General features: G+C 44.2%; 1 protein-coding gene across 4 annotated transcripts in view; it reads left to right on the top strand.

Moving 5' to 3' along the window:
- The window catches only part of LOC115136662 (CMP-N-acetylneuraminate-beta-galactosamide-alpha-2,3-sialyltransferase 4-like), a 38589-nt gene that overhangs the window by 11085 nt on the left and 4308 nt on the right, over positions 1 to 23196 (top strand). For all 4 annotated transcript variants that reach the window (XM_065024388.1, XM_065024389.1, XM_065024387.1 and 1 more), the window contains 7 exons: positions 11414 to 11485; positions 12575 to 12647; positions 12929 to 13018; positions 16676 to 16773; positions 19115 to 19178; positions 19656 to 19751; positions 22772 to 22961. In XM_065024388.1, coding sequence (XP_064880460.1) covers positions 11458 to 11485; positions 12575 to 12647; positions 12929 to 13018; positions 16676 to 16773; positions 19115 to 19178; positions 19656 to 19751; positions 22772 to 22961 — 639 coding nt within the window. In that variant the 5' untranslated portion in view covers positions 11414 to 11457. The remainder of the gene's footprint in view (positions 1 to 11413; positions 11486 to 12574; positions 12648 to 12928; positions 13019 to 16675; positions 16774 to 19114; positions 19179 to 19655; positions 19752 to 22771; positions 22962 to 23196) is intronic.

Raw genomic sequence — 23196 nt, forward strand, 5'->3', positions numbered from 1 at the left:
AGGGGCTCCGGCGGCGCCGGACAGGCGGGAGACTCCGGCGGCGGCGCCGGAGGGACAGGCGGGAGACTCCGGCGGCGGCGCCGGAGGGACAGGCGGGAGACTCCGGCGGCGGCGCCGGAGGGACAGGCGGGAGACTCCGGCGGCGCCGCCGGAGGGACAGCCTGGTGCGGGGGGCTGCGCCGGAGGGACAGCCTGGTGCGGGGGGCTGCCACCGGAGGGCTGGTGCGTGGAGGTGGTGACGGATAGACCGGACTGTGCAGGCGCACTGGAGCTCTTGAGCACCGAGCCTGCCCAACCCTACCTGGTTGCATGCTCCAGGTCGCCCTGCCAGTGCGGCGAGGTGGAATAGCCCGCACTGGGCTATGCAGGCGAACCGGGGACACCGTGCGCAAGGCTGGTGCCATGTAAGTTGGCCCAAGGAGACGCACTGGAGACCAGATGCGTAGAGCCGGCTTCATGGCACTTGGCTCGATGCCCACTCTAGCCCGGCCGATACGCGGAGCTGGAATGTACCGCACCGGGCTATGCACCCGCACTGGGGACACCGTGCGCTTCACAGCATAACACGGTGCCTGCCCGGTCTCTCTCGCCCCCCGGTAAACACAGGAAGTTGGCTCAGGTCTCCTACCTGGCTTCGCCATAGTTCCTGTGTGCCTCCCCCCAAGACATTTTTGGGGCTGCCTCTCGGGCTTCCTTGCCAGCTGTGTTCCCTCATATCGCCGGCTCCTCTCTCCGGCTGCCTCTGCTCTCCTAGCTGCCTCCACCTGTTCCCATGGAAGGCGATCCTTTCCCGCCAGGATCTCCTCCCAGGTGTAGCAACCCTTGCCGTCCAATACATCGTCCCATGTCCATTCCTCTTTGCGCCGCTGTTTCTGTAAGGGTTTTCTTGTGGTGAAGGAGAGGCGGACCAAAACGCAGCGTGGTGGTTATTCATGTTTAATTTATAAAGACACTATACATGAATAAACTAACAAAAACAACAAACGTGAGAACCTAAAACCGTCCCATCTGGTGCAAACACAAAGACAGGAACAATCACCCACAAACACACAGTGAAACCCAGGCTACCTAAATATGGTTCCCAATCAGATACAATGACTAACACCTGCCTCTGATTGAGAACCATATCAGGCCAGACATAGAAATAGACAAACAAGACATCCAACATAGAATGCCCACTCAGATCACACAAGACATCGAACCCAAAAAGGCATGTGGTGTTGATGGTATTGAATGAAATGATCAAATATAGACAACAAATTAAAATGGGCTATACTAAAAAAAACTATTTTCCATCATCCTTAGCTCTGGTATCTTCCCCAAAATTTGGAACCAAGGACTGATCACCCCAAGCCACAAAAGTGGAGATAAATTTGACCCCAATAACTGTGGGATAAGCCTCAACAGCAACCTTGGGAAAATCCTCTGCATTATCATTAACAGCAGACTTGTACATTTCCTCAGTGAAAACAATGTACTGAGCAAATGTCAAATTGGCTTTTTACCAAATTACACCAAATTACAGTACAACAGACCATGTATTCACCCTGCACACCCTAATTGACAAACAAACCAAAACAAAGGCAAAGTTTTCTTATGCTTTGTTGATTTCAAAAAAGCCTTCGACTCAATTTGGCATGAGGGTCTGCTATACAAATTGATGGAAAGTGGTGTTGGGGTAAAACATGTGACATTATAAAATCCATGTACACAAACAAGTGAGGTTAAAATAGGCAAAAACACATTTCTTCCCACAGGGCCGTGGTGTGAGACAGATGCTAAAGTCACACCCTCTTCAACATATATAAACGAATTGGCGCGGGCACTAGAAAAGTCTGCAGCACCCGGCCTCACCCTACTAGAATCTGAAGTCAAATGTCTTGTTTGCTGATGTCCTGGTTCTTCTGTCACCAACCAAGGAGGGCCTACAGCAGTACCTAGATATTCTGCCAGACCTGGGCACCGACAGTAAATCTCAGTAAGACCAAAATAATGGTGTTCCAAAAAAGGTCCAGCCGCCAGGACCACAAATACAAATTCCATCTAGACACCGTTGCCCTAGAACACACAAAAAAACTATACATACCTTGGCCTAAACATCAGCGCCACCGGTACCTTCCACAAAGCTGTGAATGATCTGAGAAACAAGGCAAGAAGGGCATTCTATGCCATCAAAAGGAACATAAAATTCAACATACCAATTAGGATCTGACCAAAAAAACACTTGAATCAGTTAGAACCCATTGCCCTTTATGGGTGTGAGGTCTGGGGTTCGCTCACCAACCAAGAATTCACAAAATGGGACAAACACCAAATTGAGACTGCATGCAGAATTCTGCAAAAATAACCTCAGTGTACAAAGTAGAACACCAAATAATGAATACTGAGCAGAATTAGGCCGATACCCGCTACAACCACCTAAAAGGAAGCGATCCCAAACCTTCCATAACAAAGCAGTCACCTACAGAGAAATTAACCTGGAGAAGAATCCCCTAAGCAAGCTGGTCCTGGGGCGCTGTTCACAAACACACCCCACAGAGCCCCAGGACATCAACACACAATTAGACTCAACCAAAATCACAAGAAAACAAAAAGCTAATTACTTAACACATTGGAAAGAATCTGGACAGGGCCATAAATCTTTTTTTTTTGTCCGTGCCATCTACTTTATTCTCTCTCATGGGATTACCATTAATGTTGTTGTATTTGTTATTAATCAGAACAATACATTAAAGCAATGGTAGTAGACCATTGTCAACATGACTGAGAAGACACATGACATGGTAGTAGACCATTGTCAACATGACTGAGAAGACACATGACATGGTATGAAAGACAAAACAAAACGGGAAATATTATCGACGTTACATTGCACTTTTCACTGGCTGTCCCTCAGGTTGTGGCAGGAGGACACATTTGCCTGCCAAAACTGCACATTTAGGCTTTTCACCCAATAAATATTTGATTTCTTCATCTTTTATAGTTTCAATTTTTTAAAATTGAATTACAATTTTGGGAAAGAGTTTCTCTTAGGTCTGAGTATTTGTCACAGTATAATAAGAAATGCAGCTCTGTCTCTACCTCTCCCCTGGAGCAGAGTGAGCACAGCCTGCCCTCTCTGGGCAACCAGGTTTGTCTGTGACGACCGGTCTCTATAGCCAGACTGTGCTTACTGAGTCTGTACCTAGTCAGTGTTTTCCTCACTTTTCTGTCAGTCTGACACCATGTACTGTCTGTTTAGAGCCAAATAGCATTGAAGTTTACTTATATTTTTTTTGTTGTCTTTCCAATAGGTGATATATTTTTGTTTTGTGAAGATTTGGTTGGGCCAGATTTTCTGAGTGCTGTCCTGAGGCTCTATGGGGTTGGTTTGGGTTAGTGAACTGAGCCTCAGAACCAGCTGGCTGAGGGGACTCTTCTCTTGTTTCATCTCTTGACATTGTAGAGCTGTGTGATGGAATGTTTTGGGGTCACTTTGTTTTAGATGGTTGTAAAATTTGATGTCTCCTTTTTTTCTATTCGAATTGGCCCAATTCTGCTCTACATGCGTTATTTGGACTTGCAATACAGTCTTGATTGGATGTTTGTCCCAGTTGGTAAATTTGTTTTTAGAGATTGTACCCCATACTTCTCTGCCATATAGAGCAATTGGTTCTATAACTGATTTGAAAATTGAGCCAGATTCTAATTGGAATTTAGATTTTGATCTTCCTTTTAATGGCATAGAAAACTCTTCTTGCCTTCTCTCAGCTCATTCACAGCCATGTGAAAGCTACCTGCCCAACAACCTGCCCGCTTGACCCTATTCCCTCCTCTCTTCTCCAGACCATTTCCGGAGACCTTCTCCCTTACCTCACCTCGCTCATCAACTCATCCCTGACCGCTGGCTACGTCCCTTCTGTCTTCAAGAGAGCGAGAGTTGCACCCCTTCTGAAAAAACCTACACTCGATCCCTCCGATGTCAACAACTACAGACCAGTATCCCTTCTTTCTTTTCTCTCCAAAACTCTTGAACGTGCCGTCCTTGGCCAGCTCTCCCGCTATCTCTCTCAGAATGACCTTCTTGATCCAAATCAGTCAGGTTTCAAGACTAGTCATTCAACTGAGACTGCTCTTCTCTGTATCACGGAGGCCCTCCGCACTGCTAAAGCTAACTCTCTCTCCTCTGCACTCATCCTTCTAGACCTATCAGCTGCCTTCGATACTGTGAACCATCAGATCCTCCTCTCCACCCTCTCCGAGTTGGGCATCTCCGGCGCGGCCCACGCTTGGATTGCGTCCTACCTGACAGGTCGCTCCTACCAGGTGGCGTGGCGAGAATCTGTCTCCTCACCACGCGCTCTCACCACTGGCGTCCCCAGGGCTCTGTTCTAGGCCCTCTCCTATTCTCGCTATACACCAAGTCACTTGGCTCTGTCATAACCTCACATGGTCTCTCCTATCATTGCTATGCAGACGACACACAATTAATCTTCTCCTTTCCCCCTTCTGATGACCAGGTGGCGAATCGCATCTCTGCATGTCTGGCAGACATATCAGTGTGGATGACGGATCACCACCTCAAGCTGAACCTCGGCAAGACGGAGCTGCTCTTCCTCCCGGGGAAGGACTGCCCGTTCCATGATCTCGCCATCACGGTTGACAACTCCATTGTGTCCTCCTCCCAGAGCGCTAAGAACCTTGGCGTGATCCTGGACAACACCCTGTCGTTCTCAACTAACATCAAGGCGGTGCCCCGTTCTTGTAGGTTCATGCTCTACAACATCCGCAGAGTACGACCCTGCCTCACACAGGAAGCAGCGCAGGTCCTAATCCAGGCACTTGTCATCTCCCGTCTGGATTACTGCAACTCGCTGTTGGCTGGGCTCCCTGCCTGTGCCATTAAACCCCTACAACTCATCCAGAACGCCGCAGCCCGTCTGGTGTTCAACCTTCCCAAGTTCTCTCACGTCACCCCGCTCCTCCGCTCTCTCCACTGGCTTCCAGTTGAAGCTCGCATCCGCTGCAAGACCATGGTGCTTGCCTACGGAGCTGTGAGGGGAACGGCACCTCAGTACCTCCAGGCTCTGATCAGGCCCTACACCCAAACAAGGGCACTGCGTTCATCCACCTCTGGCCTGCTCGCCTCCCTACCACTGAGGAAGTACAGTTCCCACGCAGCCCAGTCAAAACTGTTCGCTGCTCTGGCCCCCCAATGGTGGAACAAACTCCCTCACGACGCCAGGACAGCGGAGTCAATCACCACCTTCCGGAGACACCTGAAACCCCACCTCTTTCAGGAATACCTAGGATAGGATAAAGTAATCCTTCTCACCCCCCCCCCTTAAAAGATTTAGATGCACTATTGTAAAGTGGCTGTTCCACTGGATGTCTTAAGGTGAACGCACCAATTTGTAAGTCGCTCTGGATAAGAGCGTCTGCTAAATGACTTAAATGTAATGTAAATGTACCTGTGTTGCTGATATTTAGTCCTAGATGTGTGTTCTAATAGAACTGTGTCCAAGTAGATTTATATTTGTCATCCTGATTTCTGGACCTTTTTTTGGAATATCATTACATATATATATTTTTTTTGCTTAACAGTCAGAGCCTAGGTCTGACAGAACCTGTGAAGATGATCTAGGTGCTGCTGTAACCCCTCTTTAGTGGGAGACAGCAGCACCAGGTCATCTGCGTACAGCAGGCACTTGATTTCAGTGTTGTGTAGGGTGATACCAGGTGCTGCCGATTATTCTAATGTTTTTGCCAATTTATTAATGTAGATCTTAAATAGTGTTGGACTTATTGGGCAGCCATTTGATTTAATAACATGTTTTCCCTCTAATACCACTTTCTATAGTTTATGAAAAAATACCTCCGTGCCAAATTGAATCAAATGCTTTCTTGAAATCTACAAAACACGAGTAGATTTTGCCTTTGTTTTTTCGGTTTACTTGTTTGTTAGTGTGGAGGGTGTAAATGTGGTCTGTATGATCATTTTTTAGAAATCCAATCTGGCTTCTGCTCAGGACGTTGTTAGTCAAGGAAATGGTGTAGTCTACTATTTATAATACTGCAGAGAATTTTCCCCCATGTTGCTGTAAACGCAAATTCCTCTAATTTGGGTCAAATTTGTCTCCATTTTTATAGATTGGTGTGATCAATCCCTGGTTCCAAATATTGGGGGAAATACCTGCAGTGAGGATAATGTTGAAGGGTTTGAGTATAGCCAATTTGAATTTGCGGTCTGTATATTTTGATCATTTCATTTAAAATACCATCAACACCACGGGCCCTTTTGGGTTGGAGTGCATAGTTTTTCCAATAATTCTTCTTTAATTGGGGTATCCACAGTCTGTGACTACTGATTCAAGGATTTGTAATTTTTATTGTATATATTTTTGTTCTGGGCTCTTTGTTATATTGCTGTAGAGGTTTGCAAAGTGTTTTCTCCACATATTACTGTTTTGGATAGCCAATTCCTCATGATGAGATGTTTCATTTTATTCCAATTCTCCCAGAAGTGGTTTGATTCTATGGATTCCTCAATTCCATCCAGTTGATTTCTAATGTGCTGTTCTCTTTTTGTTGTTCAGGTGTGTTTTGTATTGCTTCAGTGTTTCCCCGTATTGAAGGCATATATTTTTGTTGTCTGGTTCTGTGTTTCTGATTAGATATATTTCTCAATGACTTTCTTTGATTTTTGCTATCAAACCATTTGTCATTATCTTATTTCTGGTTTGCTCTTATGCTTCTTTAGATTAGCCAAGGAGGCTAATTTGTCAAATATATAGTTTGTTCCAAACGGCCAAATTTACACCTTCATTGCTGAAGGAGAATGTTCAGGCTAAAAAGTTGTCCAGGAGAGATTGTATTTTTTTGGCTAATTGCTTTTTGTTAGATTGTTTGCCTTCCATCTATAGGCCTGTTTAGTACCCTGTCATTTATTGGTCCGTGATGCTTCATGGTTGGGTTCCGCTCTTCTCAGATACACTGATTTTACTGTGGTCTGAGAGAGGTGTTACTGGGCTGACCGACGGCTCTGAGAGACTCTGGGTTTAGGTCAGTGAGGAAGTAGTCTACAGTGCTGCTGCCAAGGGATGAGCTGTAGGTGTACCTACCAAAAGAGTCCCCTCTCAGCCTACCATTGACTATGTACAGACCCAGTGTTTGACAGAGCTTCACAAGCTGTGCTCCATTTTTGTTTTTCCCTTTGTCATAGATGTTTCTGTGGGGGTATGTGGGGAGGGAAAGGTTGTTGCTTCCTGGTAGCTGTTTATCCCCATGACTGTTAATAGTGTCTTGTTCTTCTGCTGTTCTAGCATTCAGGTCTCCACAGACCAGTATGTTGCCTTGGGCCTGAAAGTGACTAATTTCCCCCTCTAGAATGGAGAAACTCTTCATTGAAGTAGGGTGACTCTGGGGGGGAATAACCAGATAAAGAATTCTCCTGTTTTGATAAATTCAGTTGAATAAATTAGTTCTGATTTATACCATATTAGCATTCCCCCTGAGTCTCTGCCCTGTCTGATTCCTTTTAATTTAGTGTATGGTATGATAATCTCCCTATAACCCAGTGGAAACATCACCTCTGCACCAGTAGTACTACAATATCATCAATTTATTTCAGGAATTCTGGGTTTCTGCTCTTTAGCCCAAAAGCAGAGGACTTCAATCCTTGTAAATTCCAACATGCAATGTAAAAAGATCTCGTAACTTTTTTATTTCTTCAAAATGACACACTCTCAATCCAACAAGAACTATTAAATTACGATTTTTAAATTAACATAAAATCTTATTATTCAAATGTGATTTATCATTTAAGATAGCATTTGTGTCATGCCACTTGGGTGGATGTAGTGTGAGGATGGTGGAGTTCTTGTGCTCACCATGACCCTCGGCCTATCACATATGAGCATAGTAGACTCAGCATTTGTTTAATGTCACTCATTTCGCTGATGGGGGCTGGACCAGTTGCTCCTCTCACAGCCTGTGCGTAGCTCTGCCTGCTGGGCTGTGGCTCCTCCAAGTGTGGGTCTGTGGTGGGGGGGTGGGAAGCCTCGTCTGGGTGGCTCTGAAGCTGGGGTGGTCTGTGCTGTGGTGGGCATTGAGATTGGTGCTGTGACCGTGGCTGGGGGGTCCAGGGTGCTGGTCCGGGGTGTTGTCTCAGTGATCTCGGAGGGGTGGAGATTACTCCGCTGTTCCTGAGTGGAGAGGTCGGGCTGCGGTTTAAAGCAACGTCCTTGAGTCTTGGCAAGGATGGGGACTGTCTCCCTGTACAGGTGAACATAGTCATAGAGACAGTCCAGATTGAGGGTGGGATGGTGGGCCAGGTGTGCATTGGGTAGCAGGCCACAGTCCCGGGAGAGGCTGGCGTTTATTCTTTGGATTGTGGCAGGGTGGAAGTCCTTCTTCTGTAGAAGGGTTGACACAACAATTCTTGAGTTGGGGAAGATTGCCGAGGCCTTCTCAATCACACCCCGTAGTGAAGTTGCCACCCTCTCCTGCTGAGCACGCAGGTCGTTGCTTCCGGTGTGTATGATTGTGGCTTGGCGACCCAAGATGGGCCTTATCAAGCAGCTCCATGGCACTCTGCATTGTTGGGCACCACAACTTTGTCATTGTGTCTAGGGAAATGTTTCTTCTCCTGAACAAACTTGTATTTTTTTATTTCACCTTTATTTAACCAGGTAGGTTAGTTGAGAACAAGTTCTCATTTGCAACTGTGACCTGGCCAAGATAAAGCATAGCAGTGTGAACAGAAAACAGAGTTACACATGGAGTAAACAATTAACAAGTCAATAACACAGTAGAGAAAAAAAAGAGTCTATATACATTGTGTGCAAAAGGCATGAGGAGGTAGGTGAATAATTACAATTTTGCAGATTAACACGAGTGATAAATGATCAGATGGTCATGTACAGGTAGAGATATTGGTGTGCAAAAGAGCAGAAAAGTAAATAAATATAAACCGTATGGGGAAGAGGTAGGTAAAATTGGGTGGGCTATTTACCGATAGACTATGTACAGCTGCAGCGATCGGTTAGCTGCTCAGATAGCAGATGTTTGAAGTTGGTGAGGGAGATAAAAGTCTCCAACTTCAGAGATTTTTGCAATTCGTCACAGGCAGCAGAGAACTGGAACGAAAGGCGGCCAAATGAGGTGTTGGCTTTAGGGATGATCAGTGAGATACACCTGCTGGAGCGCGTGCTACGGGTGGGTGTTGCCATCGTGACCAGTGAACTGAGATAAGGCGGAGCTTTACCTAGCATGGACTTGTAGATGACCTGGAGCCAGTAGGTCTGGCGACGAAAATGTAGCGAGGGCCAGCCGACTAGAGCATACAGGTCGCAGTGGCGGGTGGTATAAGGTGCTTTAGTAACAAAACGGATGGCACTGTGATAAACTGCATCGAGGATCAGTAGGATAGTCAGTTTTACTAGGGTAAGTTTGGCGGCGTGAGTGAAGGAGGCTTTGTTGCGGAATAGAAAGCCGACTCTAGATTTGATTTTAGATTGGAGATGTTTGATATGAGTATTTGAGTCCCTCAACAGGACGATGTCAGCCAGTGTTTCTTCTGGACTGGAGGGGGAAGAGGGGGGGCTGGGGTGTGGCTCGCCTGTGCCGCTGTCAGTGGGAGGCTGTTCTGTTGGCTGGGGAGGAGGGGTGCAGCAGGCAGGGCTGGGGAGGCCTGGCTGGTTGAGCTGGGCTTCTCTGCTGTGTGAGGGCAGGTCATAGTGGTGATCTAGCTGCTTCTGCAGTCTGTCCTGTGTTCTCTTTCTCTCCTGCAGCTCCTCTCTTAGTGTGGTCAGATTGTTATTACTGTTCTGCCTGTCTATTTTTGGAGCTCTCTCACCTCTTTTGTTAGATCAGCCAGCTCTCTTGAGATCAGAGCTCTCTCTTGCTGAACCTCGTTCAGCTGTGTTGCAAGGCTGCTGTCCTGCTCTGTCCGCACCTTGGTTAGGAGCTCCTCTAAGGTGTGGTTGTCTGGTTGCTGTTTTCTCATGCTCTCCCTGAGCAGGACCACCTCCCCCTCCAGTTTGGTGACCTCATGGCAGCCATGGTGGTGAGGGCCTGAGCCTGCTCTGCACTGAGGGGGTCGCTCTCCTCCTGGAGCGTGTCCTCCACTATGGTGGGAAGAGGTGCTGGATGTGCCTTTTAATAGGGGTGAGGGTGGTGCTGGTGGATTCTGTCTTGTGGGAGGGCATGTCACTGGTGGTATCCTGCTCTCTCTCTCCGCTCTCTCCTTAATTGTCTGAAAGTCTGTTTCAAACAGCCTAAGATTACCTTGCACCATGACAGTCTCAGTCTTGTAGAGGTTGATTGTTATCATGGTGCTGTCAGGGTTGTCTGTCTCTTTGATTTTCAGCTTCCACCCATTAGATTCCCTCTTTCTTTATGGATGGGTGGTGAGAGCACCATGCATTTGCCCGGTCAGTGAGGAAGATGAGATTATTCACATCACCGTTTTTGTAGAGATCTGCGAAAAATGGTTTCTGGCCTCCCATTTAGAAGTTTCTGTTTAAAAGCTATTGTAATTTTTTCCTCTGGAGGATAGAGAATGGATTCAGCGCTGAGGGTGAGTGGGGACATGGTGCCTGTGGCCTCTGCTACTGCTTTGACCTGCTGCCCAGTTGCCATAGCAACCGATTTGTTTGTCTGCTGCTGTTGCTAGCTAGCTCTAATTTGGTTCAAAAACCAGAAAAAAGTGACATCTTTACACACAAAAACAAGATATGTTTAAAGTTAGTCCGTGCTCCTTTTTGGTTTACTCACTCAGTTTGGTCGTTTTGATGTAGTTGTATTAACTCCCCTTGCTACGTTTGTTCTAGCTCATTTCTTCTGGCTAGCTTGTTAGTCTGCTGGCTAGGTCTTTGTTGTGTAGCTAGCTAGCTAGAGTCAACTTCTAAACTTGAGGTGCAAAGTTACTTTTTTCTATTCTGAATGAATAGAGTTCATCACTTGTCTGGAATTGTTTTTTGATTAGTGTTTATCTCATTCTAAAAACAAAAAAATATTAAATATATCAGGAACTCATGTTGAGCATGTCTCTCTCTCTCTCTGGTGCTCTGTCTCGCTGTGTGTCGGCTCTGTGTGTGTCTGGTGCGTGCTCTCTCGCTCGTGTGTGTGTGTGTGTGTGTGTGTGTGTGTGTCTCTATACATCGATCTGCCACGCTTTCTGGTTACTGGACACTGCTTTCTGGTGGATGGACACTGGTTGCAGACAATTCCACTTTTTTCACAATGAGCACAGAGTCTACGTATTGCCTTGGTGTTTCAGCTCACTTCCAGCTGCTCATTTATCATCCAGAAGGAGAAAGATGTCATTTATGGTGCCGTTTAAGGCGCTTGGTTAATTTTAATTGGCTCGCGCCACTGCTGTCCGATTGAGCCAGATGTTTTTGGTGCTAATATGTTGTTCCTCCTCCCTCAGGGTAACATCATGCGCAGGACTGAGATGAGAGAGCGACGGAGCATATGAAGATGTCCCTAAAGACTGCTAAAAGTAAGCTCCCCCACTGCTTCCCTACAGTGGGCGGTTAAAAGACCTGTACATAAAATACTTTTATCACACATTGAACCCCTGTCTCTTCATTTGTGGCAGTTGTACATTGAATTTTTCTTCTTGGATTTTCTTTACTTTTCTTTTTATCAAAGGATTACAGTATTTGTACAACTCTAGCCCAGTACAGTTTCATTTCAATTCGCTCAAGATTTTGGTGGATGTAGTGTTGCACAATAACATCCTTGTGTTATAGCTCTCACATACTGTGCTTTGTCTTGCACATTCATTCAGCCATTGTGTATATACTATAAGACACATTCCAAGCCTGTCATGTATAATCCCGATGTTCCTGGATGTGTTATGATCATCATACAGAAACACACAGCTTGGCGCTGCCTTGATCTGGCCTTCTCATTTTGTCTCCTTTGACAGAAAACACATTGGCCTTGCCCTCAGAGCTGGATACTTGCTTTTGCAATTTACACCAGCTCATTTTGGTTTGACTATAGCTGCTGTGCTGAAAATGAAAAGCCATTTCAAGGTTTCTCTGGCTCAGTTAATGGGAGTTCCAGAAAGCAGATTCAGCTCGATGGAGACCGTGTTTAGTTTGGCACTACGTGTTTGCCTTCAAGTAAGCAGCCATTTGTATTTCTGTAAGAAACGTGTGGGAATTATGTCTTTGAGTTGGAGGACTGCCCTCCCTCCCAATCCCCTATACATGTAGATACACTCCCCAGCCCAGATAGTGCCCTATCAGATGAGAGAATGGTTGTGGTCTGAGATGTTTCTCTTGTGGAGGTAGAGGGGACTTTTGTTTGGCAGAGTTGTTTGATATGGGAACTAAGTTCTTGGGTCTGTTTTTTTTCCTTTAAGGCTCAATTAATAGCACTCCTCCGTTCCACTCCAGTTAAGTTAGTAATACTGTACTGTAGGAAGTTAGAATCTGCTTGCAGTCCTGCCTGCCTGCAGATTGGATCTCATGCCATAATTAGCAGCAATTTGCAATGTCATAAACTAGGATTTGACCACAGGCTATACAAGAAAAGCATGATGTTGGTTTCTAATCTATTCATGTGGTTCTCTCTCCAGCATGGTGCTTTAGACTGATCGCTATTGTTCTGTTCTTCGTCTCCTACTACTGCTCCCATGTCTTCCTCCAGAGGTAAGGCTGCTCGGCCCTCAGCCCTGGTCTACCGCCTAGAAGCTCCCTCTCTGTGGAGTGGCAGGTAGACCAATCACACAGATACTCATTTATGCTTTACTGAAGGAAAGAGAAACCTTGAAATAAGGCCACTGCTGAGTCACATCACGTTGACAACCATTCCATTCACCTAGCATCTAATCTACCCACAGCTTTAAGTAGTGTCACTGGACATGCTGAGTAAAAAATTAAAAAAAAACGTTTCTGTTCCAAATGTGGTGATTCATGTGCTTGTGTTTCAGCTATGGAGGCACCAGCAAGTCTCCTCCAACTCCGAGCAAGTCACTGTGTGGTGGCTGGCTAAAGCAGAAGTGGGAGAGCCTCAATTTTAAGTGAGTAATGGAGTGTCTATCTTTAAAACAAGGAGGGTGGGGATGATGCTAATGCTTTTACTGGAATGCCAGGTGCCAGCTTCTCTGTCCATTTGGGGGCTGTTTTCACCCAGTCACCAGTAAAAATCAGATTTTTTTTTGTTGCAAGTAGGAACAATTTTATTATGAAAGGAAATAATTTTCAGCCCAAAGATTAAAGTACATTTTCTGTAACAATCGTTTAAAGTTGAAACTGATGGCTCATCATTGAAAACAGACCTCTAAGAGCAAGTCTATTTTTAAAGGAGCTTTCGATTCACACAATTATGTTTTTCAGGAGGACAATGGACAAATGTATTCCTCTGGCTTGCTGAGTACCTCTTGTCAAGGATACTTGACTGGTCCCCCATTTTTTTTTTTTTTTTACTCTGCTATTATCAGTTTATTCAATTGGGTATGTACTGGAGCTGTTCTGTTTGTGTGCCCTGCTCAAGGGTGCAACAGTGATATGGCCCATCTGTGTCTTACTGTCCCAGCAACCCCCCATTTTCTCATGGTCAATACTGTTTGCCAATGATTGTGATTCATGTGCGTGGCAGTGATGGTCAGGTCATTTTACACATGCAAATCAGGCAATAACGAGGTCACTCCTAATTGGAAGCCCCCAAGATGTCCCCTAGTCTTTCACTGACAACTACAACTGGCACAGCATGGGAATAAATGTCTCCACAACGAACAGTCAAAGACTGTTTACTTACTCGTAAACAGCTAGCGTCTAAAACATAATCCTCCATGTTAAATTCCAACCAGAGAATTAACATGAGGAGACTAAGCCAGACATGACTGTTTTCACATACATTTAATTACTAGTGTGGGCATGATGTTCGTCTCACCCCATTCCTTGGAGTTTCAGTACTGTATATCATTGTTTTGTTCTTCTTGGCAGTAAAAATATGTTTATTTTTAACCTTTATTTAACTAGGCAAGTCAGTTCAGGACAAATGTCTTATTTACAATGACTGCCAAACCCGGACGACGCTGGGGCAATTGTGCGCCGCTCTACGGGACTCCCAATCAAGGCCGGTTGTGATATAGCCTGGATTCGAACTAGGGTGTCTGTAGTAAAGCCTCTAGCACTGAGCCGTAGTGCCTTATACCGCTGCGCCAATCAGGAGCCCAAAAGTAGCTTTTAGCAGAGGATGGTTTATGGAGGGTCATGCTTGCTGAATGACATCATGTAGACATTACGTGTTGAGGGGAAAAAATGTATTGAAATCAGCTTTGCTTATAATGAGTACCATTTTGTCTGCCTAACATGCTGACCAAACCAGACGCATGCGGGCGCCAGCGTGCGCATGATTTTGTAGCCCCACACAAGACACAATCAGGACACGCAGGTTGAAATATCTAAACAAACCAATTATATTAATTTAGGGATAGGTCGAAAAGCATTAACATTTGTCAATTTAGCTAGATAGCTTGCTGTTGCTAGCTAATTTGTCATAGGATATAAACATAGGGTTGTTATTTTACCTGAAATGCACAAGGTCCTCTACTCAGACAATTAATCCACAGATAAAACGGTAAACCAAATTCCTTTCTCGTCATCTCTCCTCCTTCAGGCTACTTCTTTACTACTTTGGACTTTATATGGAGGTTGGCAACCAACTTTACGGTACATTACTACAACCAACTGGAGTGTGGACATCAGTTCATCTTTCAATCACCCCCTTGGGTTTATGCTCCTAAAACCAATGAGGAGATGGGAGAGGCCGGACTTGCATTGTGTTGAGCGTCACAAATAGAAATGGGTTCTATTTTAGCGCATGGCCACGCAGATGCTCGTTGAGGCGTACGTGCAGTGTTGGTGCAATGTTTGAGTAACATGTACAGTTGAAGTCAGAAGTATACATACACATAGGTTGGAGTCATTAAAGCTTGTTTTTCAACCAGTTAACAAACTATAGTTTTGGCAAGTTGGTTAGGACATCTACTTTGTGCATGATACAAGTAATTTTTCCAACAATTGTTTACAGACAGATTATTTCACATATAATTCACTGTATCACAATTCCAGTGGGTCAGATGTTTACATACACTAAGTTGACTGTGCCTTTATACAGCTTGCAAAATTCCAGAAGTAATGTCATGGCTTAGGAAGCTTCTGATAGGCTAATTGACATTATTTGAGTCAATTGGAGGTGTACCTGTATGTATTTCAAGGCCTACCTTCAAACTCAGTGCCTCTTTGCTTGACATCATGGGAAATCAAAAGAAATCAGCCAAGACCTCAGAAAGGAAATTGTAGACCTCCACAAGTCTGGTTCATCTTTGGGAGAAATTTCTAAATGCCTGAAGATCGTACGTTCATCTGTACAAACAATAGTACTCAAGTATAAACACCATGGGACCACGCAGCTGTCATACCGCTCAGGAAGGAGACTCGTTCTGTCTCCTAGAGATGTGTGTACTTTGGTGCAAAAGTGCAAATCAAGCACAGAACAACAGAAAAGCACCATGTGAAGATGCTGGAGGAAACGGATACAAAAGTATCTATATCCACAGTACAACGAGTCCTATATTGACACAACCTGAATGGCTGCTCAGCAAGGAAGAAGCCACTGCTCCAAAACCGCCATAAAAAAAGCCGGACTACAGTTTGCAACTGCACATGGGGACAAAGATTGTACTTTTTGGAGAAATGTCCTCTGGTCTGACGAAACAAAAATAGAACTGTTTGACCATAATTGCCATTGTTGTGTTTGGAGGAAAAAGCCGGAGGCTTACAAGCCGAAGAACACCGTCCCAACCGTGAAGCATGGGGGTGGCAGCATCATGTGGGGGTGCTTTGCTGCAGGAGGGAAGAAAATGTTGGGATATATTGAAGCAACATCTCCAGACATCAGTCAGGAAGGTAAAGCTTGGTCACATGTTTCTTCCAAATGGAAAATGACACAAAGTTGTTGCAAAATTGGCTTAAGGACAACAAATTCAAGCCCTGACCTCAATCCCATAGAATATTTGTGTGCAGAACTGAAACAGTGTGTGCGAGCAAGGAGGCCTACAGACCTGACTCAGTTACTCCAGCTCTGTCAGGAGGAATGGGCCAAAATTCACCGACTTATTGTGGGAAGCTTGTGGAAGACTACCTGAAACGTTTGACCAAATTTAAAGGCAATGCTACCAAATACTAATTGAGTGTATGTAAACTTCTGACCCACTGGGAATGTGATGAAAAATGAAATATTAAATAAATCATTCTCTCTATTATTATTCTGAAATTTCACATTCTTAAATAAAGTGGTGATCCTAACTGACCTAAGACAGGGACTTTTTTACTAGGATCAACTGTCAGAAATTGTGAAACTGAGTTAAATGTATTTGGCTAAGGTGGATGTCATCTTCCGACATCAACTGTATGTGTACTTTTTTTTTGCATTGCATGTGATGCAAGCGGTGTGGTCAGCATGTAATAGACATGCGGATTGATTACATTGAACAATGAGAAGGAATTACGGCCATTAAGGTCATTTCAGTTTAATGACAAACTAAACTGCCAGGTCAACAGTGTATATCTCCATGCCATTGGCAGTGTGGAATATTTAGTAGGAATTGTACAGTATATCTTTGTATTTCTGTGTTTAATGTGAAATCTATTCTCCCCTGTTTCTAATACAGCATTAGCAGACAAACACAGCTCTTCTTCAAACTGGATGATTTCTTCTGGCGACATAATCAGTCCACTCTTGCATTACCCTACGGTATTAAAGGCAGTGGTATGTGCTCTCATTTCATTGTGTAATTGCTTTGTTTTAATTTTTCCCACAAAGCCTTTAATGGAACATGTTTAGGAAATTACATTTCATTCTAAATTTGCTTTTATTTCAAAAAGTAAAAATAAGGATGCCATCGTATTCTCTATCGCCCCCAATCTTTGATAAACACAGATATTAAACTTTTTTCCAACAATGTTGTCGTCTCATGACTTACCCAAATTGAGCCACACAGACCAAAGCGTTTATCCTCGGATAGCCTCCGACTATAGGCTGTATTATCTCTTGATGCAGAAAAAGCTTTTGATTGACCAAAATGGTCATATCTCTGGTCTGTTTTGGAACATATAGGAATTGGCTCCATTTTCATTCATATTATTGAAATACTATATGCCAATCCCTCAGCCATAGTTATAACAGACAATATCTGTTCTGTTCAGAATCACTAGAAGTAGCAGACAAGGTGATCCAATTTCACCTCTGTTATTCTTATTATACATGGAACCTCTTTCCCAGGCAATTTGTCAATCAGAGGAAATAACACATTTCTGTCAAATCTACTGATGTATTCAATCTGACCTCAGTAGGTGGAATTATATCCCAGTTGCTTTAACCAGCAGCATATCTATTGTCAAAATGAATATATTGCCAAGGCTGAATTTCTGTAGTTCAATGCTTCCCGTGGCTCCACCTTTTAGCTATTTAGATAAAAATCCATAGTCTTGTTTCAAAATGTAAACAATCCCAGATAAATAAATACATTTACAAAGAGGGAAATAGGTAGGAGGACTATTTGTACCAAACTTTAAATTGTATTTCCAAGCTCTAGCATTTTGCTCCACCTTGAATTTGTTTAGACATTATTATTTTACTGGCTAAGTAGAGAAAAATATGGTGTCTCCTATGGCCCTGATATAAATCTTCACTGATTTATATCACTTAAACAATGTAAACTACGCTTTGGTCATATTATTGCTCATACAATTTCTATTTGTTGCAAAATGTTTAAACAATGTAACTGGGATTCAAAAATGTCATGCCCATACTCCAATATTTCACAATAATGCCCTGCAATCTGGAGGTGGCCTTTTTCATCCGCCCCAATGGTCCACATGTGGAATCCGTACCCTTGCTGTTATCGTGGACACTAATGATTTGAGAACATTCCAAGATTTGAAAGATCACATTACCAGGTAACTCATTTTTTCTAAATTTACAATTTAGGCCAATGCTCAATGTAGTCCCTTGGGAAACCCAACTACCGAAACATCCAATGATGGGATTTATAAATACATTATCAGTTCTTTCAGAAGCCCAGATCAGTATAATATATAAACATCTTTTGAAAATCAAATTCTGAGCTAGCCATTAATCTATGGTCCACAGATCTAATTGAATTTGAACCACTGGAACCGAATATAGAAAAATATGACTTTGGCATCCCGTAATCCAATCCATCAATTTATACATTTTTAAGTTTGTTCACAGAATGTATTTAACACCAAGGAAATGTTTTACGATGAAATTGCCCCCAACTCCCAACTACAACCATTCCTTCATATGATGTGGGAGTGCCCAGCAGTTAAATGCTTCTGGGATGAAGTTACACAATTTATTTTGAAGTGCATGAATTTAAATATTCAATGCTTTGCATCTATGTTACGGACAGTGATAGCTCCATGAATCTCTCGATCAGTCAGAGAAGATGACTGCTGGCAGGCAGCACTGCTGTGAAAAAAAAAATGTTGGCTCTAAGATGGCAACCACCAAACTCTCTATACTATTAGAAGTTATTACTTTTAGAATTATTGACAGATAGGCTGAATGGTGCTAGTCAAGGAACAATTGAGTCTTTGACTCTGTAAAGAACAAGCTCTGCTAAATCTCCACACATTCACACCAATTTATATACTGTATTTATTTAGACTTTTGTTACTTTCTATGCTTTCAGGCCCATGGGGAAGGGTTGGTACAGGGGGAATCAGAGGATGGATAGGAGGGAGGGGGACTGATAAGCAACCTCAGTTGCTGGGTGGGAGGGATGCGGGAGGTTGGATGGGGACTAGGGGGGTCCTCTTTGTATGCATTTATTTTTATTGTTTTCTACATGTAAAAAGAAAATGGCAAAACTAAATAAAAAGCTAAAAATATTAATGCTCTACACACTATTAGCTTACTAAGAGTAATTTGATTGTGAGAATCATTATGGAGTCAATGTCCACTAGGTTTATGCTCCCTTTCCAGATAACGTGTGTGTGACGTGCGTTGAGTTTACGACACATTTATCAGCATCTACAATCAGTCCAAGTGATCACACCTTGTTTAATCCCTCTCTCTTTTCCAGAGTTGCTGCTGCTGAAGGTTTTAGCCATTATTGCCAATTACAAAATGCCGGCCAGCATTGATAGGTAATGTGATGAGTGAGTCTTAGCCATATTAGCAAGGTTGTTAACCTCTTGTGTGCCGTATCAACCACTTTATTTCTTACAATAATTGTTACGGTCACAAAGAACCACCGATAGCTGATATGTGTCTGAGAGCAATATATGTTGGTGTGTGTCTCCTAAATGTAGTGTAAATGTTGTGCTAACATAATGACTCAAATCATCCCTGTGGTGTGTGTGTCTGTGTGTTTATAATGGGTGGACAAATGTGCCACAGGGAAGCTGCCTTAGTTCATTGACTTAATTTCAAGCAAGAATGCCAAATGTCAACCCAAGCAGTGACCAGTCACTATTACAATGGCAGTTCTGGAAATGGTCCAGTAGTTCTACTGTAGTGTGCAGTTAGTCACCCCTCAAAGTGTCCTTGAACTTTAAAATGATGGAAACGGCAACACTAAAGTAAATGGATTGTAATAATTTGATTTTGTTTTATGTCCGCAGTCTAGACTGCAGAACGTGTGCAGTCATAGGAAATGGGTTTGCCATTAAAAACAGCTCCTTGGGCGGCATCATCAACGAGTACGACGTGGTGATCCGGTAAGTATAAAGCCTAATGGTTCCATCCTTTTTTCTACCACACGATTGTCATTAAGTCCATCCTCCCTCTCTCTTCTATTGAACTGTTGCTACAACTCACCACTTCTGTTTAATTTATCATATCTATCTGATGCACTACGTTTGATGGACTATTTCCTTATTGACCCAATGATGTTCCTGCCAATTAGTGTTATTCCTAATCAATATCATTATATAGAGTGCAATATAATGCCGTACAGTCGAGCCATATAATTTCATATTGTAATATGGCTCAGAGTACAGTCTGTAGCTGCAATAGTGTTTAGCCATATCCTCAATGGCCTTTTCCAGCAATTCCAGTAAAAAACAAACAGATTTTCTATGGTGCGTAGTCCTCAAGGGATAATCTAATTCGTATTGCCCGCGAAAGCGCAATGCAGTCAATGTGGCTGTACCATAATGGCCAGCTCAGACTGGTGACCTTGCTTTAATGCCTTTCTCTGTGTAACCACTATACTGTTGGGTTAACTCTGTCTCTTTAAAAGGTGGATTTGGTCTACCCAGCAAGAAAAATACCCAAGTGCCCTCTCCAAATCTCATTTATAGCCTTTGACTGAATACAGGCATTTTGAGTTTTGTATAAGCCTCTTGCCAACAGCCCAGACAATTTTGCCGAGTCATATTGAGGGTTAGGGTTAAGTAATATCCAGCGTTAGGTCATGCGGACTCTCCTTCACTGCAGCCGACGTGAGGAAAACATTTAAACGTGTCAACCCTCGCAAGGCTGCAGGCCCAGACGGCATCCCCGGCCGCGCCCTCAGAGCATGCGCAGACCAGCTGGCTGGTGTGTTTACGGACATATTCAATCAATCCCTATCCCAGTCTGTTGTTCCCACATGCTTCAAGAGGGCCACCATTGTTCCTGTTCCCAAGAAAGCTAAGGTAACTGAGCTAAACGACTACCGCCCCGTAGCACTCACTTCCGTCATCATGAAGTGCTTTGAGAGACTAGTCAAGGACTATATCACCTCCACCCTACCTGACACCCTAGACCCACTCCAATTTGCTTACCGCCCAAATAGGTCCACAGACGATGCAATCTCAACCACACTGCACACTGCCCTAACCCATCTGGACAAGAGGAATACCTATGTGAGAATGCTGTTCATCGACTACAGCTCGGCATTTAACACCATAGTGCCCTCCAAACTCGTCATCAAGCTCGAGACCCTGGGTCTCGACCCCCGCCCTGTGCAACTGGGTACTGGACTTCCTGACGGGCTGCCCCCAGTTGGTGAGGGTAGGCAACAACATTTCCACCCCGCTGATCCTCAACACTGGGGCCCCACAAGGGTGCGTTCTGAGCCCTCTCCTGTACTCCCTGTTCACCCACGACTGCGTGGCCACGCACGCCTCCAACTCAATCATCAAGTTTGCGGACGACACAACAGTGGTAGGCTTGATTACCAACAACGACGAGACGGCCTACAGGGAGGAGGTGAGGGCCCTTGGAGTGTGGTGTCAGGAAAATAACCTCACACTCAACGTCAACAAAACTAAGGAGATGATTGTGGACTTCAGGAAACAGCAGAGGGAACACCCCCCCTATCCACATTGATGGAACAGTAGTGGAGAGGGTAGTAAGTTTTAAGTTCCTCGGCGTACACATCACAGACAATCTGAATTGGTCCACCCACACAGACAGCATCGTGAAGAAGGCGCAGCACCGCCTCTTCAACCTCAGGAGGCTGAAGAAATTCGGCTTGTCACCAAAAGCACTCACAAACTTCTACAGATGCACAATCGAGAGCATTCTGTCGGGCTGTATCACCGCCTGGTACGGCAACTGCTCTGCCCACAACCGTAAGGCTCTCCAGAGGGTAGTGAGGTCTGCACAACGCATCACCGGGGGCAAACTACCTGCCCTCCAGGACACCTACACCACCCGATGTCACAGGAAGGCCATAAAGATCATCAAGGACAACAACCACCCGAGCCACTGCCTGTTCACCCCGCTATCATCCAGAAGGCGAGGTCAGTACAGGTGCATCAAAGATGGGACCGAGAGACTGAAAAACAGCTTCTATCTCAAGGCCATCAGACTGTTAAACAGCCACCACTAACATTGAGTGGCTGCTGCCAACACACTGACTCAACTCCAGCCACTTTAATAATGGGAATTGATGGGAAATGATGTAAAATATATCACTAGCCACTTTAAACAATGCTACCTAATATAATGTTTACATACCCTACATTATTCATCTCATATGTATATGTATATACTGTACTCTATATCATCTACTGCATCTTTATGTAATACATGTATCACTAGCCACTTTAACTATGCCACTTTGTTTACATACTCATCTCATATGTATATACTGCACTCAATACCATCTACTGTATCTTGGCTATGCCGCTCTGTACCATCACTCACTCATATATCTTTATGTACATATTCTTATCCCCTTACACTTGTGTCTATAAGGTAGTAGTTTTGGAATTGTTAGCTAGATTACTTGTTGGTTATTACTGCATTGTCGGAACTAGAAGCACAAGCATTTCGCTACACTCGCATTAACATCTGCTAACCATGTGTATGTGACAAATAAAATTTGATTTGATTGATTTGATATCCAGGCACAATGCACTCTGCTCTGTTCTGTTCAGCTCAGTTCTCACATCTCCCATTCTCAGACGCTAATCTCACAGGCCGAGGAAATCGAGTTCATTGACATTTGTTCTTCTGCTCTCCTACAAAGCGTTCTCCTACCTCCATTCTTGTTTTGATACATGGTGGTGAAATGTGGAGTTAATTCTGTTACATTAGAGGGAGGGTAGAACATCTCTAAACTTAAAGTTATTAAGTTAATTTATTTTTGTCCAGAGTTGCACTGTTACATGGCAATCTTGTGTTTTTTGTATGGCTTTTTTTAGTCAAATGTAGTACACGCAATGCTTTTAAACTACTACTCTGTTTAATGACTATTTTTATAGAAGGGAATGGCTAAGGTTTCTCTTTCTGTATTCCTGTGCAGGCTAAATGACGCCCCCGTCAGAGGTTATGAGGACGACGTGGGGAACAAGACCACTATGCGTCTCTTCTACCCTGAGTCGGCCTCCTACAACCCCAGCATGCACAATGACCCCGACACCCTCATGGTCCTAGTGCCTTTCAAACAGCAGGACCTCCGCTGGCTCAAGGAGATCCTGTACGACGAGAAGAGGGTACTGGATGTGTGGGTGCACACACCTCCGTTTTATCTGCTTCCCTGGTACTTGCCATCCAGCCATGCAGTGACAAAATATGCAGAATCGATGGCAGCCTTGCCAAACCTACTTGAACATTTTAACTGTGGTCTCAGCAGCCCCAACACCCCCACTCTCTGGTTTAGCTCAGGCTGCTATGGTCGCTCTTAGCATGATTAGGAATAGGGTCATTATCCCCTCATTTACAAATCGA

Source organism: Oncorhynchus nerka, linkage group LG11 (assembly GCF_034236695.1).
Source record: "Oncorhynchus nerka isolate Pitt River linkage group LG11, Oner_Uvic_2.0, whole genome shotgun sequence".
Taxonomy (NCBI): Eukaryota; Metazoa; Chordata; class Actinopteri; order Salmoniformes; family Salmonidae; genus Oncorhynchus; species Oncorhynchus nerka.